This window comes from Leptodactylus fuscus, chromosome 1, assembly GCF_031893055.1.
Source record: "Leptodactylus fuscus isolate aLepFus1 chromosome 1, aLepFus1.hap2, whole genome shotgun sequence".
Classification (NCBI taxonomy): domain Eukaryota; kingdom Metazoa; phylum Chordata; class Amphibia; order Anura; family Leptodactylidae; genus Leptodactylus; species Leptodactylus fuscus.
Window position 1 is genome coordinate 248,788,633 of NC_134265.1, and position 20,895 is coordinate 248,809,527.

The following is a 20,895-nucleotide window of genomic DNA, read 5'->3' on the forward strand; positions in this document are numbered from 1 at the left end:
AAAAACGCACCCCTTCATAAGATCTATGTGTCAGTGTGTATAGAGCTTACACGAGTGGACAGGGAGTACGGGAGACCTCTGTGCCACAGCGTAACGAATAAATTCTAAATTACTTTCATCCACTGACATTCTAGTTGCTTGTCTTGGAAGAGCGCAAGTCCTGGTTGTTGTTTCAGAGCCAAAGGCTCCATCAAAAAAATTATATTTTTAGCTTTCCTTACAGTTTACTAATGCCTTCATTTTTGCCTACCTATGTCATTTTTTAGACATCAGTAATATCTATCAATAGCATTTTTGTTGTCCAGTCAATTTAGTAGAGACTCTGTACACTATAGATGACGTTGTTAGTAAAGTCTTATGACTTCAGGGTTAGGGTCATGTCCAGAAGATTTGGCTTCTGTAAGCAGTGATCTGTTTAAAGCTAGTTATACTAGGGTGCGGAATTTCTAAGAAGTAACTTGTTCTTCACCCTTAACCCTCTGGTATGGACTTTGTGCAGGAAGATCCCTATGTTATTGTTCTCAAAATAGTCAAGTATTTATGGTGGTAGAGCAGGTGCCATAGAACAAAAGTTTGTCATAAGGAGGGTGGTGAGAATGTGAAAGGCCAAAGGATTAGACAAGAGTGTGTTTAGGAATGTAGCCAATGGTCAGATAAGGAATAAGACAACAGGTACCAGGTGAACAGTACAAAGGCATAGGTAGAAGTGATATTCAAGAGCGATGCTGAGGTTGGGATCAGAGTCAAATAGGACAGGAGCTCCCATAATGTTTGCCAAAGCTTTTAGTATGTATGCTGGAATTGTATGAATTAAAATGATTCAGTAATGTTCCTTTTGTAATATCCTAATGGTGTGTCCCTTTAATAATGCAACTGCTGTTTCACAAATGTTGGAGTGGTTTTTGTATTCATTGATGGGACTTTGCTGCAACAGGTGGAAGTCCCAGCAGTTGTGCTGAAATTCTTCAACTGTCCAGAATGTTTTTGTAATTCAAGGCTGTGTCCTCTCAGCTATCCATTAATAAGCTCATTAGTGTCTTCTCAGAGCTTCATCAAGATTAAGAATTAGCTCTTGACACTGTTCTACTACCAAGACACTGTTGTTGTTGGATATTCACTTGTGCCCTTTTGTTCAGGCATCATTTCCATTCGGTCGTGGGTGTTCCGTTAATATTATCGTTTATTCTACTGCTGTGAATACTGAACTAGTAAAAATGTTGCTGCACGTATTTAAAGATTTATAGTGTTGGAAGTTCATCTGGTAATCTTTAGAAGCTTGCTGCTTTCTTCATGGAAATCCAAAGTTTAACCTACTGTGAAATTATTTGCTTTCTTTTTGGGATATTTAAATGTGTCCAGAGACTGGCTTTGTGCCCAGATCATATAATTTATCCATTTCCCTTTCAGCAAATCTTCTTGATAATATGCTTCTGAGGAGCTCGGCAAAGCTCAATGTGGACAGCAGGAAGGAGGACACGGAGAGCACAGCACCTGCCCCACCACAGAAGATGCTGTCATGTTACTGTCATCACCATTGCCCGGAGGACTCATTCAACAATACATGCTGGTTGGTACATATGACACCACATGGAACCCAGCCATTATTTTTTTAGATTTGCATGTGCTCATTATATAAAGCAGGTCTAGTTTTCAAGTTCTTCTCTATAAAACAGCTGGAGTTTGTCTATGCTTACCCAAAACTGAAGACACTCACGATTTATAGTTTTTCAGTTGAATCACGTATTTTAGTACAATAACAATGTATGATCATAGGAAAAACACTCTTGAAATAGACTCTTAAAGGATGATATAGCCTATAGAATCTTAAGTGTGTGTATATATATATATATATATATATATATATATATATATATATATATATATTAAGAGTCCCAACTTTAATTCTGTGTTTGTCCAATATATGTAAAACTTCAATTCATATCCAGGGTAGTATTATATATTTGCTATAGGCACAACATATGAATTATGATCTTGAGGAGATTGAGAGATATATAAGTATGTGCTGAGCATTTGGAATAGTGATCTTTAAAAAAAATGGTTGAAAGCATGGTGAATAATGAATGCTATGTTAAATATGCTACATATGCATTCTATACATGAATATTGATAAATTTCCATGGTGGGTAAAGAGAAACAGAAGTCGAAAACCCTTAGTGACCATTTGCACAGATGTTATTAGTCAGTGTGCCTCATAAGGTTATTAAAGAGAATCTTTCACCACTTCCACTAACTGCAATGCTTTGCATACTTCAGTACTTCATACTTCCACTTTACTGATTCTAGCACAGCGGGATATTTTTCTCTAGTCCTCGCCTTTCCTGAGGAATTGGTGCAGGTAATTTCATAACTGAATATGTTAGTTAGGCTCTCTACTTTCATGTGGGCCATACCCAGACTGTCTGCTGCTGCCCAGGGCTGCCCAACTGGCATTAGATAGCCTAGACCTAGAGGAATATAGATAGAGAAAAAAATCCAACTATATAGGAATCAGCTGCACATTGAAGAATGCAAAGAGAAATGGTAGAGGCAGTGAGAGGTCCTCTTCAACGTCCTTTTACAACAAAAACAATGGAGGAGATCGTTTTGCGATGTAAAACTGGCATGTTCTAACTTTTTAAATGCCATTTACATTTTTTCAGTAACGTAAAAGTGGTTGTCCAGTTCTACAATTTTCCAATGTACAACTCCTCAGCCATCTCAAGTACAACACCCACATTTCTGGCAGTAAAAAGCCTAAACTGATCACTTTACAGCATACTGCTGCCTCTCTTGTTTTTAGGGTGTATTCAGATGTGGAAGCTGACTTATATATGTATGTCATATAATAAAACCCCACACAAAATGATCTGCAAAAAAAAATTATTAAAATGTCACCGATGCTGTTACTGGTGACTCTATTGCCCGATGGCTCACTTATACCTGCAGCCAACCCTGACTACGTATTTGACATCCATATGCCATCAGACAGATATTCAGTTTTCTCTTGTAACTGGGACTAGCATATGATACATATTTGTACTAGGCATCAATGCTCAACCTAGTAGCATATACAGTCCTATGAAAAAGTTTGGGCACCCCTATTAATCTTAATCATTTTTTGTTCTAAATATTTTGGTGTTTGCAACAGCCATTTCAGTTTGATATATCTAATAACTGATGGACACAGTAATATTTCAGGATTGAAATGAGGTTTATTGTACTAACAGAAAATGTGCAATATGCATTAAACCAAAATTTGACCGGTGCAAAAGTATGGGCACCCTTATCATTTTATTGATTTGAATTCCGCTAACTACTTTTTACTGACTTACTGAAGCACAAAATTGGTTTTGTAACCTCAGTGAGCTTTGAACTTCATAGCTAGATGTATCCAATCATAAGAAAAGGTATTTAAGGTGGCCAATTGCAAGTTGATCTCCTATTTGAATCTTCTCTGAAGAGTGGCATCATGGGCTACTCAAAACAACTCTCAAATGATCTGAAAACAAAGATTGTTCAACATAGTTGTTCAGGGGAAGGATACAAAAAGTTGTCTCAGAGATTTAACCTGTCAGTTTCCACTGTGAGGAACATAGTAAGGAAATGGAAGACCACAGGGACAGTTCTTGTTAAGCCCAGAAGTGGCAGGCCAAGAAAAATATCAGAAAGGCAGAGAAGAAGAATGGTGAGAACAGTCAAGGACAATCCACAGACCACCTCCAAAGAGCTGCAGCATCATCTTGCTGCAGATGGTGTCACTGTGCATCGGTCAACTATACAGCGCACTTTGCACAAATAGAAGCTGTATGGGAGAGTAATGAGAAAGAAGCCGTTTCTGCACGTACGCCACAAATAGAGTTGCCTGAGGTATGAAAAAGCACATTTGGACAAGGCAGCTTCATTTTGGAAACAAAAATTGAGTTGTTTGGTTATAAAAAAAGGCGTTATGCATGGCGTCCAAAAAGAAACAGCATTCCAAGAAAAACACATGCTACCCACTGTAAAATTTGGTGGAGGTTCCATCATGCTTTGGGGCTGTGTGGCCAATGCCGGCATCGGGAATCTTGTTAAAGTTGAGGGTCGCATGGATAGCACTCAGTATCAGCAGATTCTTGAGAATAATGTTCAAGAATCAGTGACGAAGTTGAAGTTACGCCGGGGATGGATATTTCAGCAAGACAATGATCCAAAACACCGCTCCAAATCCTCAGGCATTCATGCAGAGGAACAATTACAATGTTCTGGAATGGCCATCCCAGTCCCCAGACCTGAATATCATTGAACATCTGTGGGATGATTTGAAGCGGGCTGTCCATGCTCGGCGACCATCTAACTTAACTGAACTTGAATTGTTTGTCCAAAATACCTTTATCCAGGATCCAGGAACTGATTAAAAGCTACAGGAAGCGACTAGAGGCTGTTATCTTTGCAAAAGGAGGATCTACTAAATATTAATGTCACTTTTCTGTTGAGGTGCCCATACTTTTGCATCGGTCAAATTTTGGTTTAATGCATATTGCACATTTTCTGTTAGTACAATAAACCTCATTTCAATCCTGAAATATTACTGTGTCCATCAGTTATTAGATATATCAAACTGAAATGGCTGTTATAAACACCAAAATATTTAGAACTAAAAATGATTAAGATTAATAGGGGTGCCCAAACTTTTTCATAGGACTGTATTGATGCCTAGAAGAGATGAGTGAGTACTATTCGAAACAGCCATTTCGAATAACATGCGCCCATAGGAATGAATGGAAGCAGCCAGCATGCAGACTTTGCCTGCAGGCCGGCCGCTTATCCCCCTGCGTGCCGACTACATCCATTCATTCCTATGGGTGCGTGCAATTTGAAACTGGAGTTTCAAATAGTACTCGCTCATCTCTAATGCCAAGATGTATCATATGCAAGTCCCTTTTACAAGAGAAAACTGGATATCTGTCTGATGGCATATGGATGCCAAATACCTTAAATAATAAACCTTTTACAGTAACATGGAAAAAATTGTTGCAGAAATATTTGCACTTTGGCTATAAAACTGTTATATAGCTAAGGGTAGGGACGCATGTTCAGAAACTGGATTGAAGGTGACATGGCCAAAGATACATGTAATGCATGTGGTTATTAAGTGCATAGGTATTAATAATGACAGGCAAAGTACTGTATATGTCCATCATTTATAACGGGATCCTCTTTCTTGAAATAAAACCATTTTTATGGTTTCAGGTCACACAGTCTCTTACTGTAATATCTTAGACTTGAGGTGATGATCCTTTTTTGCTACTGCAATTTGCCAGTGTCTTCATCATGTAATAAACAGAACGATTATTATCAATCGCCCTTAAATGGAGTTGTAAATCACGAAGAATACAGCCAATGTTAGTGCTCATCATGGAATGGGCAGGGCCATGTTGGTGTTGTAGCTTTAGTTGCCTTAGAAAAGCAGAGTTACGCATTTTCAATAATCTGGGATATCAGCCAAGTCTGGCTTTAGTCTGTCTCTAGTGATCTGTGCCATGTGGAAACCTACCCTAATACCAAATAGAAAGTTCTCACAGTGTTTTACAGGGTGTTAACATCATTATTAATGGAGAAAACTTGAAAGATTGTTTCAAATAGGATTATTGTTGGATATAAAAATGTAGGCAGAGAGGAAAAGTGATGCACCTTTTTGGTAATAGCAAAATGAATTTGCAAGCCACGTATCTGTGCCAGTAAGTAAAGTATGCCCTATTCTGCCTGCTTGGTGGCATGCAGCTCTCCCTACACCTGTGTTGTATTTGATCATACAGCAGCATATTAAAGGTAAATGATAGCTGTAGCACGATCTTATATCTACATACTGTACATTGTAATTCACATGGGAACATTGGTATTCCAAAGCATTGATTTCTTTACAATGGTGACATATTGCCCTGATCTATACCCTACTGTGCCTAGCTAGGAGGAAGCAAATGTTATTGGTGCCATAGGGCAGTATGCTGAAGGGTCAATTCTACATATGGTTAATACCCATTGGAACTTTAAGTTATCTCCACTTTTTCATGGATAAAATTAGAAAGATCTAATGCCACATTCTGCTGGGTTAATGTAATATAACATGGTCCATGCTTGTGACTCATTTTCTGGCACTGTAAGTCGCTTATATATATAATGTGACACCTGCAGAACTAGACTTTCTTGTATTTCAATATTACTGATGCTGTTGCATCTTTTGTAATATTCATAATTTCTAGGCGAAGAAAGAGTCAATTTTAAGCTTAAAATGTTTTACGAGTCTATTTCATAGACATTTCTACACTGCAGGTGTAATCTGTCACTACCACCTCAATGGGAAATGCATGACTTGCCAAATGGTTTTGGCTGTGACGTAATCCAGTGTTTGGATGACTTCTGAGGGAAAACATTCTCGGAGGTAGTTAAACATGTTTTTATACTGGTTGGTAACTATATATAGATTCACAGCAAAACCCAGCTCACCTTGGCATGGATCTATGGCTATGCGGGCAGTACATCCAAAAGGCAGACAAGGACTACCTCCAGCAGCTATATATAATATAAAAGTTTTTACCTTTGTTCATAAAATCATTAAAATCTATCCGTTTGTGTGTGTTAAACACTCACTGGTTCTTAGTCTTATTATATAAGTACCCTTAGGCTCCGTTCCCACGGAGTAACACACCGCTCATTTAGACATGTAAATACGTGTCAGAGCGAGGCGCTTCAAAACAGATCCCAATGACTTCACGCGCTACCCATTGAAATCAATGGGTTATAAAGCGTCCCATTGATTTCAATGTGTAGCGCGCGTAAGTCGGCATCCATTGAAATCCATGGGATCTGTTTTGAAGCGCCTCGCTCTGACACGTGTTTACGTGTCTAATTGAGTGACGCGTTATTCCGTGGGAACGGAGCCTTACATGTGTTGTATCAAAGCAAAAGTGCAACCAATTTCTATGTAAATTGGGCCAAAAACCATGGATATTTTTGGGACCCCCCCCCCCCCCCCCACACACACACACAAAAGTGTCACATTTATTATTTCTATGATAAAAGGCTGGCATTCCCTAATATATTTGTTCATAACTGTTGATCAAAGAAGGATTCATTCTTTGTTCAGTTTAAACTATTTGGTGCACAAGTGCTGAGAAGAAACATCCAAAGATTGGGTTCAGATGGGGTTTTTGGACCAGATTTTGAGAATCCAGTCCAAAAAACGGCTAGCCACAGCTGGATGCCAGTGCAGTGCATACAGTGCATCGGCATCCAGTCGCAGCATTTCGCTCTCGATTAGACCCAATGGGCCTAGTCGGGAGGGAGTGTCGCGCTGCAGACGTCCACGGCTGTTTCAGCTGCAGATTCCACTTCAAGAAAGGGCATGTTGCTTCTTTTTTCTGTGAGCGGGCAGTGCGCGGCAAGCACACAGAGCCCATTATAGTCTATGGCATCAGTGTGCTTTGACAACACATTCCTTCCAATTGCGATTATATTCCGTCCGGGGGTGTCCATGCGGACTCCTTCCGGATGGAATACAAGCGCTAGTGTGAACCAACCCTAAGTCTCCACATTGCGGAATGCAACTAAATAAGTCTGTAGAAAAAATATGCATAACTTTTTTTACTGCAACATTTTTCATTGCATTTTTTTGCTGCAATCTTCTTTGTGTTTTTTCTTTCTCTATTAAATCTGTCGGGAAACCGTAAGCGTTTTTGCTGGTAAAATTCAGATTCTGCGTTTTTCAAAAATGCGTGTGTTTTTGAAAATGTAGCTTTTCCACAGCGTTTTTTTTTTTTTTTCTCATAACATGTGGATGGGATTGGCCAGAATCTCATTCACTTTGCTGGTATTGTAAAATGCAGCATTTCCCCAATATGCCTTACATCTATTTGTGAAGGAATAAAGAACTGTTTTCCAGCATGGTACTGTAATAAGTACATTGGAAGCTGTTTGGACTGCAAAGGAATGGAGGGATGTTCAACACCATAGTAAAGTCTTTGGATTTCTATATTATACGATAATAGCAGATTAACTCCAGAGCTTATACATTGTAACACAATGGTCTGTCTAGACGTTTACGCAGGAAGTGTGTGTGGCTTCTCTGTAACATGAAGCGTTTGGTCCGAGTGTGGGAAATGACACTCCATGCAGATATGTCATTAAGCTATGGACAGGTGGACTAGGGCTTCCCCTGCTCCGAACATGATATCTATCTCAATAGTCGGCACATCAGTGAATCTCACAGTACTACCCTTGATATTACTATAAACCTCCTAGAATATACTGACAGCAGCCGGATGTTGTCATACTTCAGTCATGCAAAATATGAAGTGTGATAGCACAACTTGCCCTGACTCTACTTGCTAAGCATGCTTTAAAGCTGTAAGCTCCTGTAATGACCTGTAAAGTGGCTGATTTTACAACCTTTGTTTTCCAAGAGGCAATGCCAGCAAATCAGAGTAGTTGCATATGGAAACTGAGATCAGTTCCAATTCAGTGTCCCTGCTAAAAGAGGCAACTACTGCTTCTGCCTTGACAGCTGAAATTTATTGGTACTCTTTTGGGCACATTTACTTACAGATCCCTGGCAGTGTCCATCTGTTTGTAGCGTTCTAGCAGGTGAGAGAGCAAACAGCTGAGTTCACAGCAGTTCTGCTGTCTGTCAAGACCACCTAAGAGTTTGTATATATGTATATACACACAAAATATGAAGAATTAGGACACAGCTCTTAACCATCAAAGTCAGAGCATCGCCACAGGTATATCAAATCCCGTACCTAGCCATGCAGTCTGCTCTTAAAAACATTTGTTGTGTAAATGGATTATTCTAAAGAGCTCAGCGAATTCCCATGTGGTACTGTAATACAGTAGTAAGTCAGGTCTTGAAATGTCTTCCTTCCTAGATATTCCAGTTATATTATCGACAAGTGGAAGCGTTTAGGAACCACAACAACTGAGGCCTGGTTCACATCTACGTTGGGGTTTCTATTTGGGGAGTCCGCTTGGGGACCCCCGAATGGAAACCTATACGCATTATAAAGTGATTGCCTAAAGGAAACCCACAGACCCCATAGACTGTAATGGGGTCCATGTGGTTTCTACTTGATTTCTGCACAAAACACGCAGAAAGAAAAGTGCTGCTTGCAGGATTTTTTTCTCCGCATGTTTTGTGGGGAAACCACACGTAGCCAGGTAACCGCTTTTTAATGCATATAGGTTTCCATTCAGGGTGTCCCCAGGCAGACTCCCCAAATGGAAACCCGAACGCAGATGTGATTCGGGCCTTGCCATGATGTGCCAGAGTATGTCAAGTTACAGATCAGAGTTGCTAAGTGCTGAAGGACAAAGTCACACAATAACTGCAAAGATCCAAACCAATATGGTTCCACTTAGAACTAGTGGAACCATATTCTGTGAAGTGACAAATGACGCCATTCTAACGGTAGCCATTTTCACAAACTGGCAATTTTAGGTGTGAAAAGAAATTTCCAGTTAATGTTTATAGTTTACCACTAAAAAGTAGGCACTGACTATATGTAATACAAAGCTGGCTTAATAACTAGATAATGCAGCTGTGTTTGAGCATGAATCAACAGTAAAAACCCATTATATATGAGGCCCGGTGAGGTATCAATAAAGGATAGGAGTAAAAATAAACCATTGGCCTCACTACTACAAAGCATACAGAATAGTGGCCGACTGAAACAAAAAGGGGCCTACAGGATTTCTGAAGAAAAGCAGAACTGCTGGGCTGTGACCATCAATAGCCAAAAAGAATGAAGAGGCAGTGCATACAATACACACATTATACAACCCCAGGAAGCTAGAAAGGACTTGGAGAACATTAAATAATTCTAGTAGTTGAAATGTTTTTCTGTTCTGTGTATCTAGATTTGTCACTACAGTGTGTTTCTTCAAAGCGAACACAAGTGCATGTGTCACCTATGGTTCATTGTAAAGTTAGTATCCTTTATTGGCTTTTACAGGACAGATGGTTACTGTTTCACCATTATAGAAGAAGACGAATCTGGACTTCCTGTGATCACCTCTGGCTGTTTAGGATTAGAAGGTTCAGACTTTCAATGCAGAGTAAGTTGATGGTTTTGTACAATGGCCACCACTGTTCTATTGTAAATGTTTCTTCTAAGACATCTTCTGTAAGGCATTGTCTTGCCACCTGTAATACCTACGTAAATAGATACTGCACAACCACATTGGCAGCCAGCAGTGTTTGACTATCCATGAGCAGATATTGTTTTGTAGGCCTTTAATTAAAGGCTCATTTTCATACGATCTCTGTAGCATAAGTGATCCGATGACAAAGAGACGTTCTGTGTCACAGCTGCACGTTACTGATGGAAAGCTCTATAGACAATGAGGAGATCGGCTTGTAATGGGACAAGCAACATGTTTCTGGCCATTAGTAGAAAAGAAGTTAATCATATAACAGGACATAATAAGGACATCTGTGTTCTTGACAACCTTTGGAATGTGTTCATATAAGGCATCCAATTCATAATTGGTAATAGGAATCATATGCACTTTTGACCCAATTGTATTTCGCCACAATTATTAATTCACTGGGTGATAGAGTGTACTAAAAGTGTTCCTTTTGTGTTGTTTCCCACACCATCACTTGTGACATCCTTTTATTCCCCAGATGGCTTTTATTAGGACATGATGTCTGTGTATGGTCTTCAGAGGATGCTTGTAAGCACTCAGAAATTGGGATTTGAAATAACAGTGAAAAATTAAATAAGTAAAATTATAAAAAAGATCAAAATCTGGAAGACTAATACTTAATCTGTATACTTAAGAATTAGCGTTCTTATATACAGACCCAAAAATTATAATGTATCGGTTGTGTAATGACTTGATACTATATAGTGATAGGGTAACAAATTATTTCTATATTTTATTATAAATGTATTTTTCTATAAGTCCTGCTTACCTCGCTTTACACACAGTAACTGGAAGCCTTCCACCCAATGGCGCAGGGATAGCTCTTATTTACAGTGTGGGGGCAGAGTAAGTGGGATTTATTCTCTCTTCTAGGAGATTTGCTGTCAGGATTTCCTTTTTTTTTTTTAAATCAGAAATCCTGTTCCAAACCATATAAACCTATAGATCACAAAGTTCAGCTTCAAATATGGAAGCAGAAATGACCTGACCTGTTCAGTCACATCTACAAATTATATGAAACTATTTTCTGTGTTTTAATTTTTTTTTTCATAAAGAGACTATATCTTCTCTGTTGCATTAATGTAGTTTTATTTTTTTATTTCAGGATACACCTATTCCACACCAAAGGAGATCTATTGAATGTTGTACAGATGAAGATTTTTGTAACAGAGATCTTCATCCCACTTTGCCCCCAATTAAAAATAAAGGTAACAAAACAGGCTGGTTTACTTTCTTGGTTAAAGTGATTATACTCTGCTTACTTGGGGTAAGCGCTAGAGATGAGCGAGTAGTGTTCGATTGAGTAGGTGTTCAATCGAATACTACGGTATTCGAAATACTCGTACTCGATCGAACACTACTAGCTGTCGAAATGTAAGGTTCGATGCAGAACCAGCGTTGATTGGCAGAATGCTATACATTCTGCCAATCAATGCTGGTTCTTCTCTTACCTTTAGAAGTCTTCTCCGTGCAGCGTCCCCGCGGCGTTTTCCGGCTGGAATTCACAGTCGGAATTCACAGTCGGCTCTGCTCAGGCGTCGGGCCAGGAAGAGCCGACCGCGCATGTGCAGTCGGCTCTGCCTAGGCCTCGATGCCTAGGCAGAGTGAATTCCAGCCAGAAGACGCCGCGGGGGCGCTGCGCCGGGAAAAGACTTCAAGGAGAATCCAGCCCGACTGTCACTCGTGGACTTGGTAAGTATAATTTTATCAAAATTTGCGTACCCATGACAGCATGTGTACATTAGTTTAAAACATCTCTCTAATGGTTTCACATCCACAAATCCATATAGCAATGCAAAAAAAACAAAACAAAGATATACAAAAGAAAATCACTCTCAGTTCTATATATGTTTGTAGTATATATGATAAAATAGTACTAACTGTGAAAGTATATAAAAATCTATATACCCTCTTCTTCTACACTATCAAAAAACTTAGGTCTCCTAGAGGTCCCCACTTATGACCCCTCTTTGTGACTCAGGGTTAATAAGAAAAAGAGGCTCTCAGTCTGTCTATATTTTTCTTTTTTCACTCACTCTATTTTGTAAAACATATATATATATATATATATATATATATATATATATATATATATATACACAGTATATATATATATACAGCACCCAAAAAGTAGGAAAAAGCACCCTTTATTATCCCATCTGTACAATAATTCAGCTCTTCACTAGAACCCTTGTCACACCTTGGATTTTTGGCTGGGCACCCTATTGCTAGTGAAAGTGCAGCTGATTTTTTTTTAATATATAACAGGTCAGCGCAACAAAAATAGAAATAATAAAGGACCTTATTAGCCCAAGGTGTGAAGTTTCAGTCCTATCAGGACCTTTTTTGAGCAGTTGGTAAATTCAATTAAGATATGACTAATAAAAATATTGTGTTAAAAATACAATCATACAATCCAATACATATATCAGTGCCAATATTGCTTGACGTAATAAATTAAGTGAACAACATGGGATTTTGTGAAATAAACAACTGCATGAATATGGAATAATAATCAATCAATAGTATAAAAAATGCATCTGGTCATGTACACAAAGACAATTTTCATTGCTGTGCCTACATCTGAAATCCAAAGCCTCAGGTTTTTGTTTGCAAAGTCTCTACTCCTTGTTCCCACTGAAAGCAATAGGATTTTAGTGTAGGTATAGTGTATGTAGGTAAGTAGTGTATTTTTTTTTACAGGAATTTCAGTGTGGAAAACGCAATAACATCCCTGTAAAAAAAAAACTGTGAACATCCTTATGCGTTCCAACTTCTACAAAAACAACAAAAGTGAGCATTAATAAAATACACATGACAGAAAATAGCGATGAAGTGAGGCTTTTCCCACACTGTGTGACTTTGTGAACATCTGAGAAGGTTTACCCTGGTCAATAGGCTCTGACTAAGGCAGAGTACTGAGGAAGCAGGGGTTAGATTCCTGACTTATTTGCAGGTCAGATATAATTAACCTTTTGCTGCAAGGTTATGTTAAAATTAAGGGTTGTGGAGACCTTAGAAGATGTGAGGAAAAGCAAACAGGGGCTGATGGAACAAATAACAGTAGTGGCAGAAATGTCTCACTATGTAGTAATAAAGTACAATAAACGTGAAATTACTGTAAGACAATATAACACCTATTGAGTTGTGTAATATTGTCAGTGCTCACTGCTCAGCAATGCCAAAAGCTATAATGCAATATAGATAATGATAACCTTAAAACTCACTATATGCCGTTGCCTCTGTACAAAATATAGATCTAATGATATCCATTTAGCAATACTAAAGTGCCTTGAAATAAATTCAATTCTTGCGCTTAGGCTCTATAATATATCATTGCTATACCAAACATTACTGGAAATCTTTACAAAAATTAATTCTTGTAATATATATGGGAGGGGCTGGAGAGATAAGCAGTGATAAAAGTCCCTTATAACTGGCAGCAGTGGTGCCATGATGTCTGGCTCTACATTGACTGGATGCTAAATGGGCACCAAAATAGTCTGAGGAATTACTGTCGAGCAAATACATTGTACACATAGAAGACTATATTGGCATATTGGTCTAAATATTGGATTCTCAAATTATCGTACATCTTCCAAAGGCTTCCATTGTGGTAGTTCAGGCTTCATATAACAGGAAATATTATGTTTAATTATGTTTATTACTATCTGTATGCAGAGAGAAAAAAAATGGATAGCAGAGATACATATTCACACCAAATGATTGGACAGAAAGCGGCTAATTCATGTTCTTTTCATCATCTCTAAACTTATAAGTCAACAATAAGTCATCTTAGATAACTGTAAGACTTGATCACATGTTCAGCATTTAGACATGGATTCTGAAATGAATAGAATATTTTATACTTCATTCACATGCACCAGAAAAAACTGTGTGGAATAATGAACACTGTGTATTTTAGTCCCCTCGGCTGTTTCATTATTGTTGCCGACTCTACAGAGCAAAACTGTAAAAATTTGCTCCTTTGAATTTCATAGGGATTAATCCACATACAGTTTTGATGGCCAATTCAATGTGTGTTTCTTCTACACGTTTCTGGTATGGTTTGGAGCCATGTCAGCTTTATTTTAGGAAAACACATTATGAGCAATTAGAGTATAATTGCCAAATCAGATTCTCCTCTTCAGGGCTCTATAACTGCAAGCAACACAGACAGGGTCCTAATAAAATGGTCAAACTGTCTCTAAACTCACATTCACATGTTTTTACATATATTAGCTGCAAAAACCCTTGTTGGTTAGCGCTTTTGTACTCTGGGCTATGTTCTATATTCCAGGTATTTGAAAGAGAAGAAAATTTATAATAATAATAAAAAAAAAAAGTCATCAAACATACACTACGGAAGTATATGGAAGCAAATAACAGCAACACTCTGAGATTCTAAGTGTTAGCCCAAAAGTGCCAGCAAGTAGTTCTAATCCAAGTATTCACAATAATAAATAAAGAAAAAAAAAAAAAGAATTTTTGCAGCACTCAAAAACTGGTGGAAAAAAACAGATTTTTTTTTTCCAGATCACATAGTGTGACATTTAAATTCACATTTTTTTTTTTTTTCTTTTAAATTTAATTTCTTCTGACTTCGTATGAATGACATGTTGTATTATGTGTCCTGAATAAGGCTGAGGCCCCATGTTGTGGAAACGCAGCTTTTTTTGTTGCAGATTTTGTTGCAGTTTATTGAGTCAAATCCAAGAGTGGATGGATCAGAAGGTGGAAGTACAAGTACTATATATATATATATATATATATATATATATATATATATATATATATATATATATATATATTCTCCCATTCCTCTTGCAGCCATTCTTGGCTTTGGCTCAAAATACTGCAACAAAACAAAAAAAGCTGCATTTCCAAAACATGGGGCCTCAGCTTCAAGCACATTTTTTGTTTTCACTGATAATAGAGTTCTGCAAAAAAAAAAAAAATATTTTTTTTAAATTCCTTTGATAAACATTCAGGGTAAGGGCATACGTTTTTTTGATGCAATTTCTGATGCCAGAACCAAGAGTGAACCTTCAAAAGTGCACACCTATAAATAACAGATGCTACATTTTTCGCATATTTTTTTTAATTGAATCCTACATCAACAAATTTGACCGGATGTCCTTACCCTCACTGGCAACTAAACTAGTAATTGTGAGGCCTATACATTATTAATTAGTAAAATTGTAAATCACCCTTGTCTCGTGAAGAAGCTATTTTGTTTAGGCTGTCTGCAATCTCTATCAACTTGATTCAAAGTGACATCCTAAACGGTTACAAACCACACATTTCACAGAGAAGTGGGTGCCATTAAAAGAGGCTAAACTGTTAATAAACCATGAAATGAAGCTTTCAGCCCTCTGTTTCGCTCCTTTTCTCAAAAAGAAAGCCTGACTCCCTAGTGGCTTCTCCGTTTCATCTATCACACTCTTAGAGCCACAGCGCAGGTAGAGAGCTGCAGCTGAAGCGAGAAATGACTGATGAGCCCTTGTGTTCTCCTGATAGACATCTTGTCGGTGTCTCTTTTCAAAGGCCCTGAGATAGACTTCACATGCCTACATGGTGGAAATTAAAAGCCAAAAGCAACGCAAATTATACCAGTCATTAAAAGGCATGTAAGTCTACAAGCTAAAGGGTTAAAGACAAAAAAAGCAACACGAAAGCAAGTCTTTAAAAAGCGTAAACTAAGAGGTCCCCTAGGAGACTCTTGTCTCATTACTTTCGTAAAGCTGTAACTTAATAGCACCATGGCAGGATGAGTCGATAAAGCTGAAGTTCTCGTTTTTCCATGTTCAGCTATGGCACAAATGTGGCCCGTCTTTTGAACGAAATGGTTGATCTACTAATCTCCTCCAAGACAAGGGTCATGATGCAGTTTGTATAGGGTCTAAGCACACAGAGGTTATTTCTATGTAGATTTCTACATTTAGATTAGGTATATGGATGTAGTCCTTCCACTGGGAATTGGAGACTGCTGCCAAAAGGAGATCTCTGCTTTTCAAAATGAGCATGTAAATTCTAGCCCTGGGAATATCTTACAGATATAATTATCAATCTTAATGAGCTCAGAATTGTATTACTGTTGTGCAGGTTATTTGAGTTTATGATTCAAATTGCCTGATATTGTACTGAGCTTTATTCTCAACTCCTCGCATGGTGGTAATATAACCAACAAAGTTTGATGGGTAAAACATTCAGGACACATCATTTACCATACAGATCTTAAACATACATTCTGCAAACAATGGGGGCATTTACTATATGTATGTATGCCTGAAAACTGTAGCTATCTTTGGCACATAGCTTCAATTTGTGGCAAAGATTCTCCACTGCATCAGTTTTCCGCAGCAGGACTTGTAAAAGATTCAGTAGAACTCTTTCCTGTCCGTCACGGATTAGACTCCAGAATTAGCAGGGATTTCAATCAATAAGTCACAAGGCATAAAGAATCTATACACAAATCTATATATCTGTTCAGCTCCTTCAGGTCTATACCGTACTTCTATTCATATAGGTTTTGCTGATAGAGCCCCTTTAAGCAAGCAGTTTGATCTATATGAATAGAAGTACGGTATAGAAGACGGCGCACCCTGAATGACTGCCCACCGTGCATGATGCGTAAGTAGATCACATTCTTTTTCAGGGTATTATTTTAAAACGGGGGGGGGGGGGGGGTAGTTTAATATAACATTTACGGTGCCTGAATAGCCTTTTTAAAGGCTATTCACGCATATGTGGGGCTCTATCAGCATGATTTTGCTGATAGAGCCCCGTTAAGTTGGAAGGTTCCTTTTAAACATTTTAATACAATCTCGTATTGAATTCTTATTTTTTCTTGTTCATATTGCATAGAAACTAAAGAAGCTGAGTGGCACATGTACTACTACTTCTGAGTGTCAATATAAAAGAATAGAAGTTAATGGATTTCATTATATCACTTATGACCATTTTGTGTTTCTTTGTAAAGTTACTTTTATTATCCCTTTTTGAGTATTTCTAACATGCCAAAATCTTGGTTGTTGGACATGATGTTTCATGTTCGCCAGCTTCTATAATACTACTAGTGATGACTTTCCAAGGATTATGGGAGTTCCAGTGCATTTACATTAGTTCTGGCTCATTACTTACGTGGGAAAATATCTAACGTGGGCTTTTTTTTATTATGGTTCTCAAAAAGTTTGTGATATACGTATTACATAACTAAAGGATCATGGGCCCTGATGCAAAAGCTCAGCTTGGGTCCATGCTCTTCTCAGACAGGAGATCACAGTTTATCTACCCCTAGCGTGTTGTGTTGAGGGTGACCTGGGACTAGACTATAGGCATTTAAATGGGCACCGTGTAATATTACAGTACATGGAAATGTGTGGCCATCTGCTTCTTTATTTAGGGTTTCAGAATCCAGATGTGGGGCAAACAGCTGAACTCTAGATTGGTTTTATTTGAGAAAGTTTTTGTTGTATCAGTCAGTTCTATACTGTACATAAAACACTGTGTACTAGTATTTCAACTCTACTGCATAGCCCATTCTTGTGCTAAAGATGTGCCCCATTGCTCATTCTGTGCAAATATATGCAAATGAACTGAAAGGGGCATTAAAGGAGCTTTAGGGGCTTTTCTTGTCCTAATGGAGCTTCACTCTCTGCCTTAGATAATTATCCCTAATTAACAGCCAGCTATCCCCCATTTCCCATTGCTTGAGTGACATCTTCCACTTTGTCACACTTTGGGGTGGTTATCTAGAGTGGAGCGCAAAGCCCCAGCCCTATAAGAAACACCCCTAAAGCCCTTTTCAGCTAATTTTCATGAGAATAAAACAGTTTAGATTCTCATGAAAATGGAGCTGCAGTGCAGAATAAGAAAGACATCTTTGGGAAGATTAGAAGCCGCCCTACAAGGTACTGTCATTAGTTTGATACCTATTTCGTTCTTTTTTTTTAAATCTCAATGATGTTTTCCTTTGCCCATAGACTTTGTTGATGGCAGCATCCATTACATGGCTCTTCTGATCTCAGTGACTGTGTGCAGCATCATTCTGGCGGTGATTTTAATATTCTGTTACTTCAGGTAAGAAAAAACTACTAATGTGTAGATTTCAATATTTATCCAATAGGGTTTAAATAGGGTGTTGTTTAGGAAAATCCAATCAAATCTGATAGATTTTTCTTCAAGAATGAATGGCTGAGGGAGTTACTGCTTAATAGGAATAGAGTGTGAGCAGAAGACTGTCATGATTACTTTGATAAAGTTTGTGTTTATGCCATTTGGGGTGCAATTCATGTATATTTAATTTTATGGGGACTTAAGTGAGTTAAAACTACTGTAAGTACATTTTGAACAAGCAAATATAATTGTATTGTCATATTCATTATGGAATTTTCTACATTGTCTTATACAATAGGTATAAAAGACAGGAGGCCAGACCCCGTTACAGTATTGGCTTGGAACAAGATGAGACATATATCCCACCCGGAGAATCACTAAAAGATCTCATTCAACAGTCTCAGAGCTCTGGAAGTGGATCAGGGCTCCCTCTGCTGGTAAGACAGTCAGAATGAAATTAGCTGGAGATTTCTCAGAATAAATAGAAAAAAGTCATTTCAGGTGAAGTTACAGTAACTACCCTAATATGTGTCCTACATGTTGTAGTTTAGACCTGTGATCTATAAAGAATGCGACATTCAATATATATATATATATATATATATATATATATATATATATATATATATACACACACAGATGTAGCAGAGTTAACCCAAACTTCTGTGATCTTTTTAATGGAAGACAACAAGACCCCCTGAAAAGCCTGAAAATTCAACCAAGTGTCTTTATGTATGTTACAATATTACTGAAAAAACACCACCGTTTTTCTGTTGCTGTTGGTAGTAATGGGTAATTATCTGGATCTGTTTTTCACATTTTACCGAGCTTTCCTGAAAAGTTTAAGTACGGCCTTAAAGGGATTTTCCAGTTGAAAAGAGATGGGGTCATGGCAATCAAATCATTATTGTGACCAGTTCAAACAGTTCCCGGAAACAGGTCATCAACAAAAGGAACGGGACAATCCCTTTAACCCTTTCACGCCCAAGGGTCTTTGATGCCCCAATTCTCAGGTCAAATTTACACTTTTGGTATACATTGCCATTTTCAGTAATATCTTTTTAATGGCTTTGCATATCTGAAATATTTTTGCCATTTTTTTTCTGGACACATAAAGCTTAAAACAAGTAGCCTTATTTGTTAAATACATTGAATATAGAGTATGAAAAAAAAATAACTTTTGCTTCTTTTATCTAAAACAGAATTGTTTTTATATATACTATTGCACATAAACATTAATATTAGTATGCCTTTTCTATTTCTTCTCATTACAGGGGCTACACATTTATATAATTTTTTTTAAACAAAAAAATTAGATATCATATGGTTTTATATTCAGCATGGCTTATTTTCTGACTCTATAGTGCCTTTGTAAATTGACCAGTAGTTTACCATAGAGCAAGGAGTGAGGATTGTAAACTGCTTTTGTTATTACTGGGGAGACTCCCTGCTGGCAGAGCAGAGCTCCGGGAAGAAGGTGAAGGGAGGGGAAGGCAAGGAGAGCAAATTCTGTTAGCACAATGTGATTCGCAAACTACTTACATTTCACTGTGCTCACAATAAAGAATTCAATTTTGCTGATCAAATTATGGTAAAGGAACTAAAACCTTTCCTTATTAAAGAGGAACTCCCTGACTATAACTCTTGCAAGGAGTAGATCTTATCATCTTAAAGGAGCAGTTGTAAATCACACCTATATGACTGTACTTAATGTGACTGCAGCACGGGGTATCAGCTGGAACATAAATAGCCAGATTAGGGACATCTAGGGGTTTAATGGAGTCTGTTTCCAGGGTAAAGCATATTAAGCCATCAACACAGCTAGCAGAAAAAGGAAACCATTGAAGTTGGGAGGCTTTTTTTTCAGCGCTGAATCAGATGCGGATTCCACACCAAATTCAGCACCATTTTCCTCCATGTGAATGCACCCTTAGATAAGCCAGGCTCACCTGAATAGGACACCTCTTCCCCATGAAAATGTGTGACTCCTTTGCAGAAAGATTAGTTTATTTCTTTATATTCAAATGAGCCATTTGCAGCACTGAGACTACCTATTAATAGAGATGAGCGAGTACTGTTCGGATCAGCCGATCCGAACAGCACGCTCCATAGAAATGAATGGATGCACCTGGTACTTCCGCTTTGAAGGCGGCCGGCCGCTTAACCCCCCGCGTGCCGGCTACGTCCATTCATTTCTATGCGAGCGTGCTGTTCGGATCGGCTGATCCGAACAGTACTCGCTCATCTCTACCTATTAATGTAGAGATGTAACTTGAAGTTCCCAAACCCCAAAGCAAAATTTGTAACAGCTCCACCTACAATGTACCATTTGTAATACTTGTGTCTTTTAACAGTATGCATAAGTAGTACCTTTTGGGCCTCCTCATACACCAGGGCCCAGGTTCAGCTACTACCCTTGCACCCCAATATCTACCCCCTGTGCCAATCACAGCCATATGGTATCTGTAAAGACTAAATGATTCATTCATCATACAGAAGTTCTGTCTCTACAGTGTTCTGTTACAGAGGTGCTGCTGTTGTATTGCAGCATTGAGTGCAGACCCCCCAAGCAAAGTCCCAGGTGTGACTACAACC

The 20,895-nt window shown here is 38.2% G+C and overlaps 1 protein-coding gene across 1 annotated transcript in view; it reads left to right on the forward strand.

The window, feature by feature from the left end:
* The window catches only part of BMPR1B (bone morphogenetic protein receptor type 1B), a 404,403-nt gene that overhangs the window by 353,352 nt on the left and 30,156 nt on the right, over positions 1-20,895 (forward strand). The window contains exons 6-10 of the mRNA XM_075285697.1: positions 1,408-1,567; positions 9,987-10,089; positions 11,288-11,390; positions 18,168-18,264; positions 18,599-18,737. Of these exons, the coding sequence (XP_075141798.1) occupies positions 1,408-1,567; positions 9,987-10,089; positions 11,288-11,390; positions 18,168-18,264; positions 18,599-18,737 (602 nt within the window). The remainder of the gene's footprint in view (positions 1-1,407; positions 1,568-9,986; positions 10,090-11,287; positions 11,391-18,167; positions 18,265-18,598; positions 18,738-20,895) is intronic.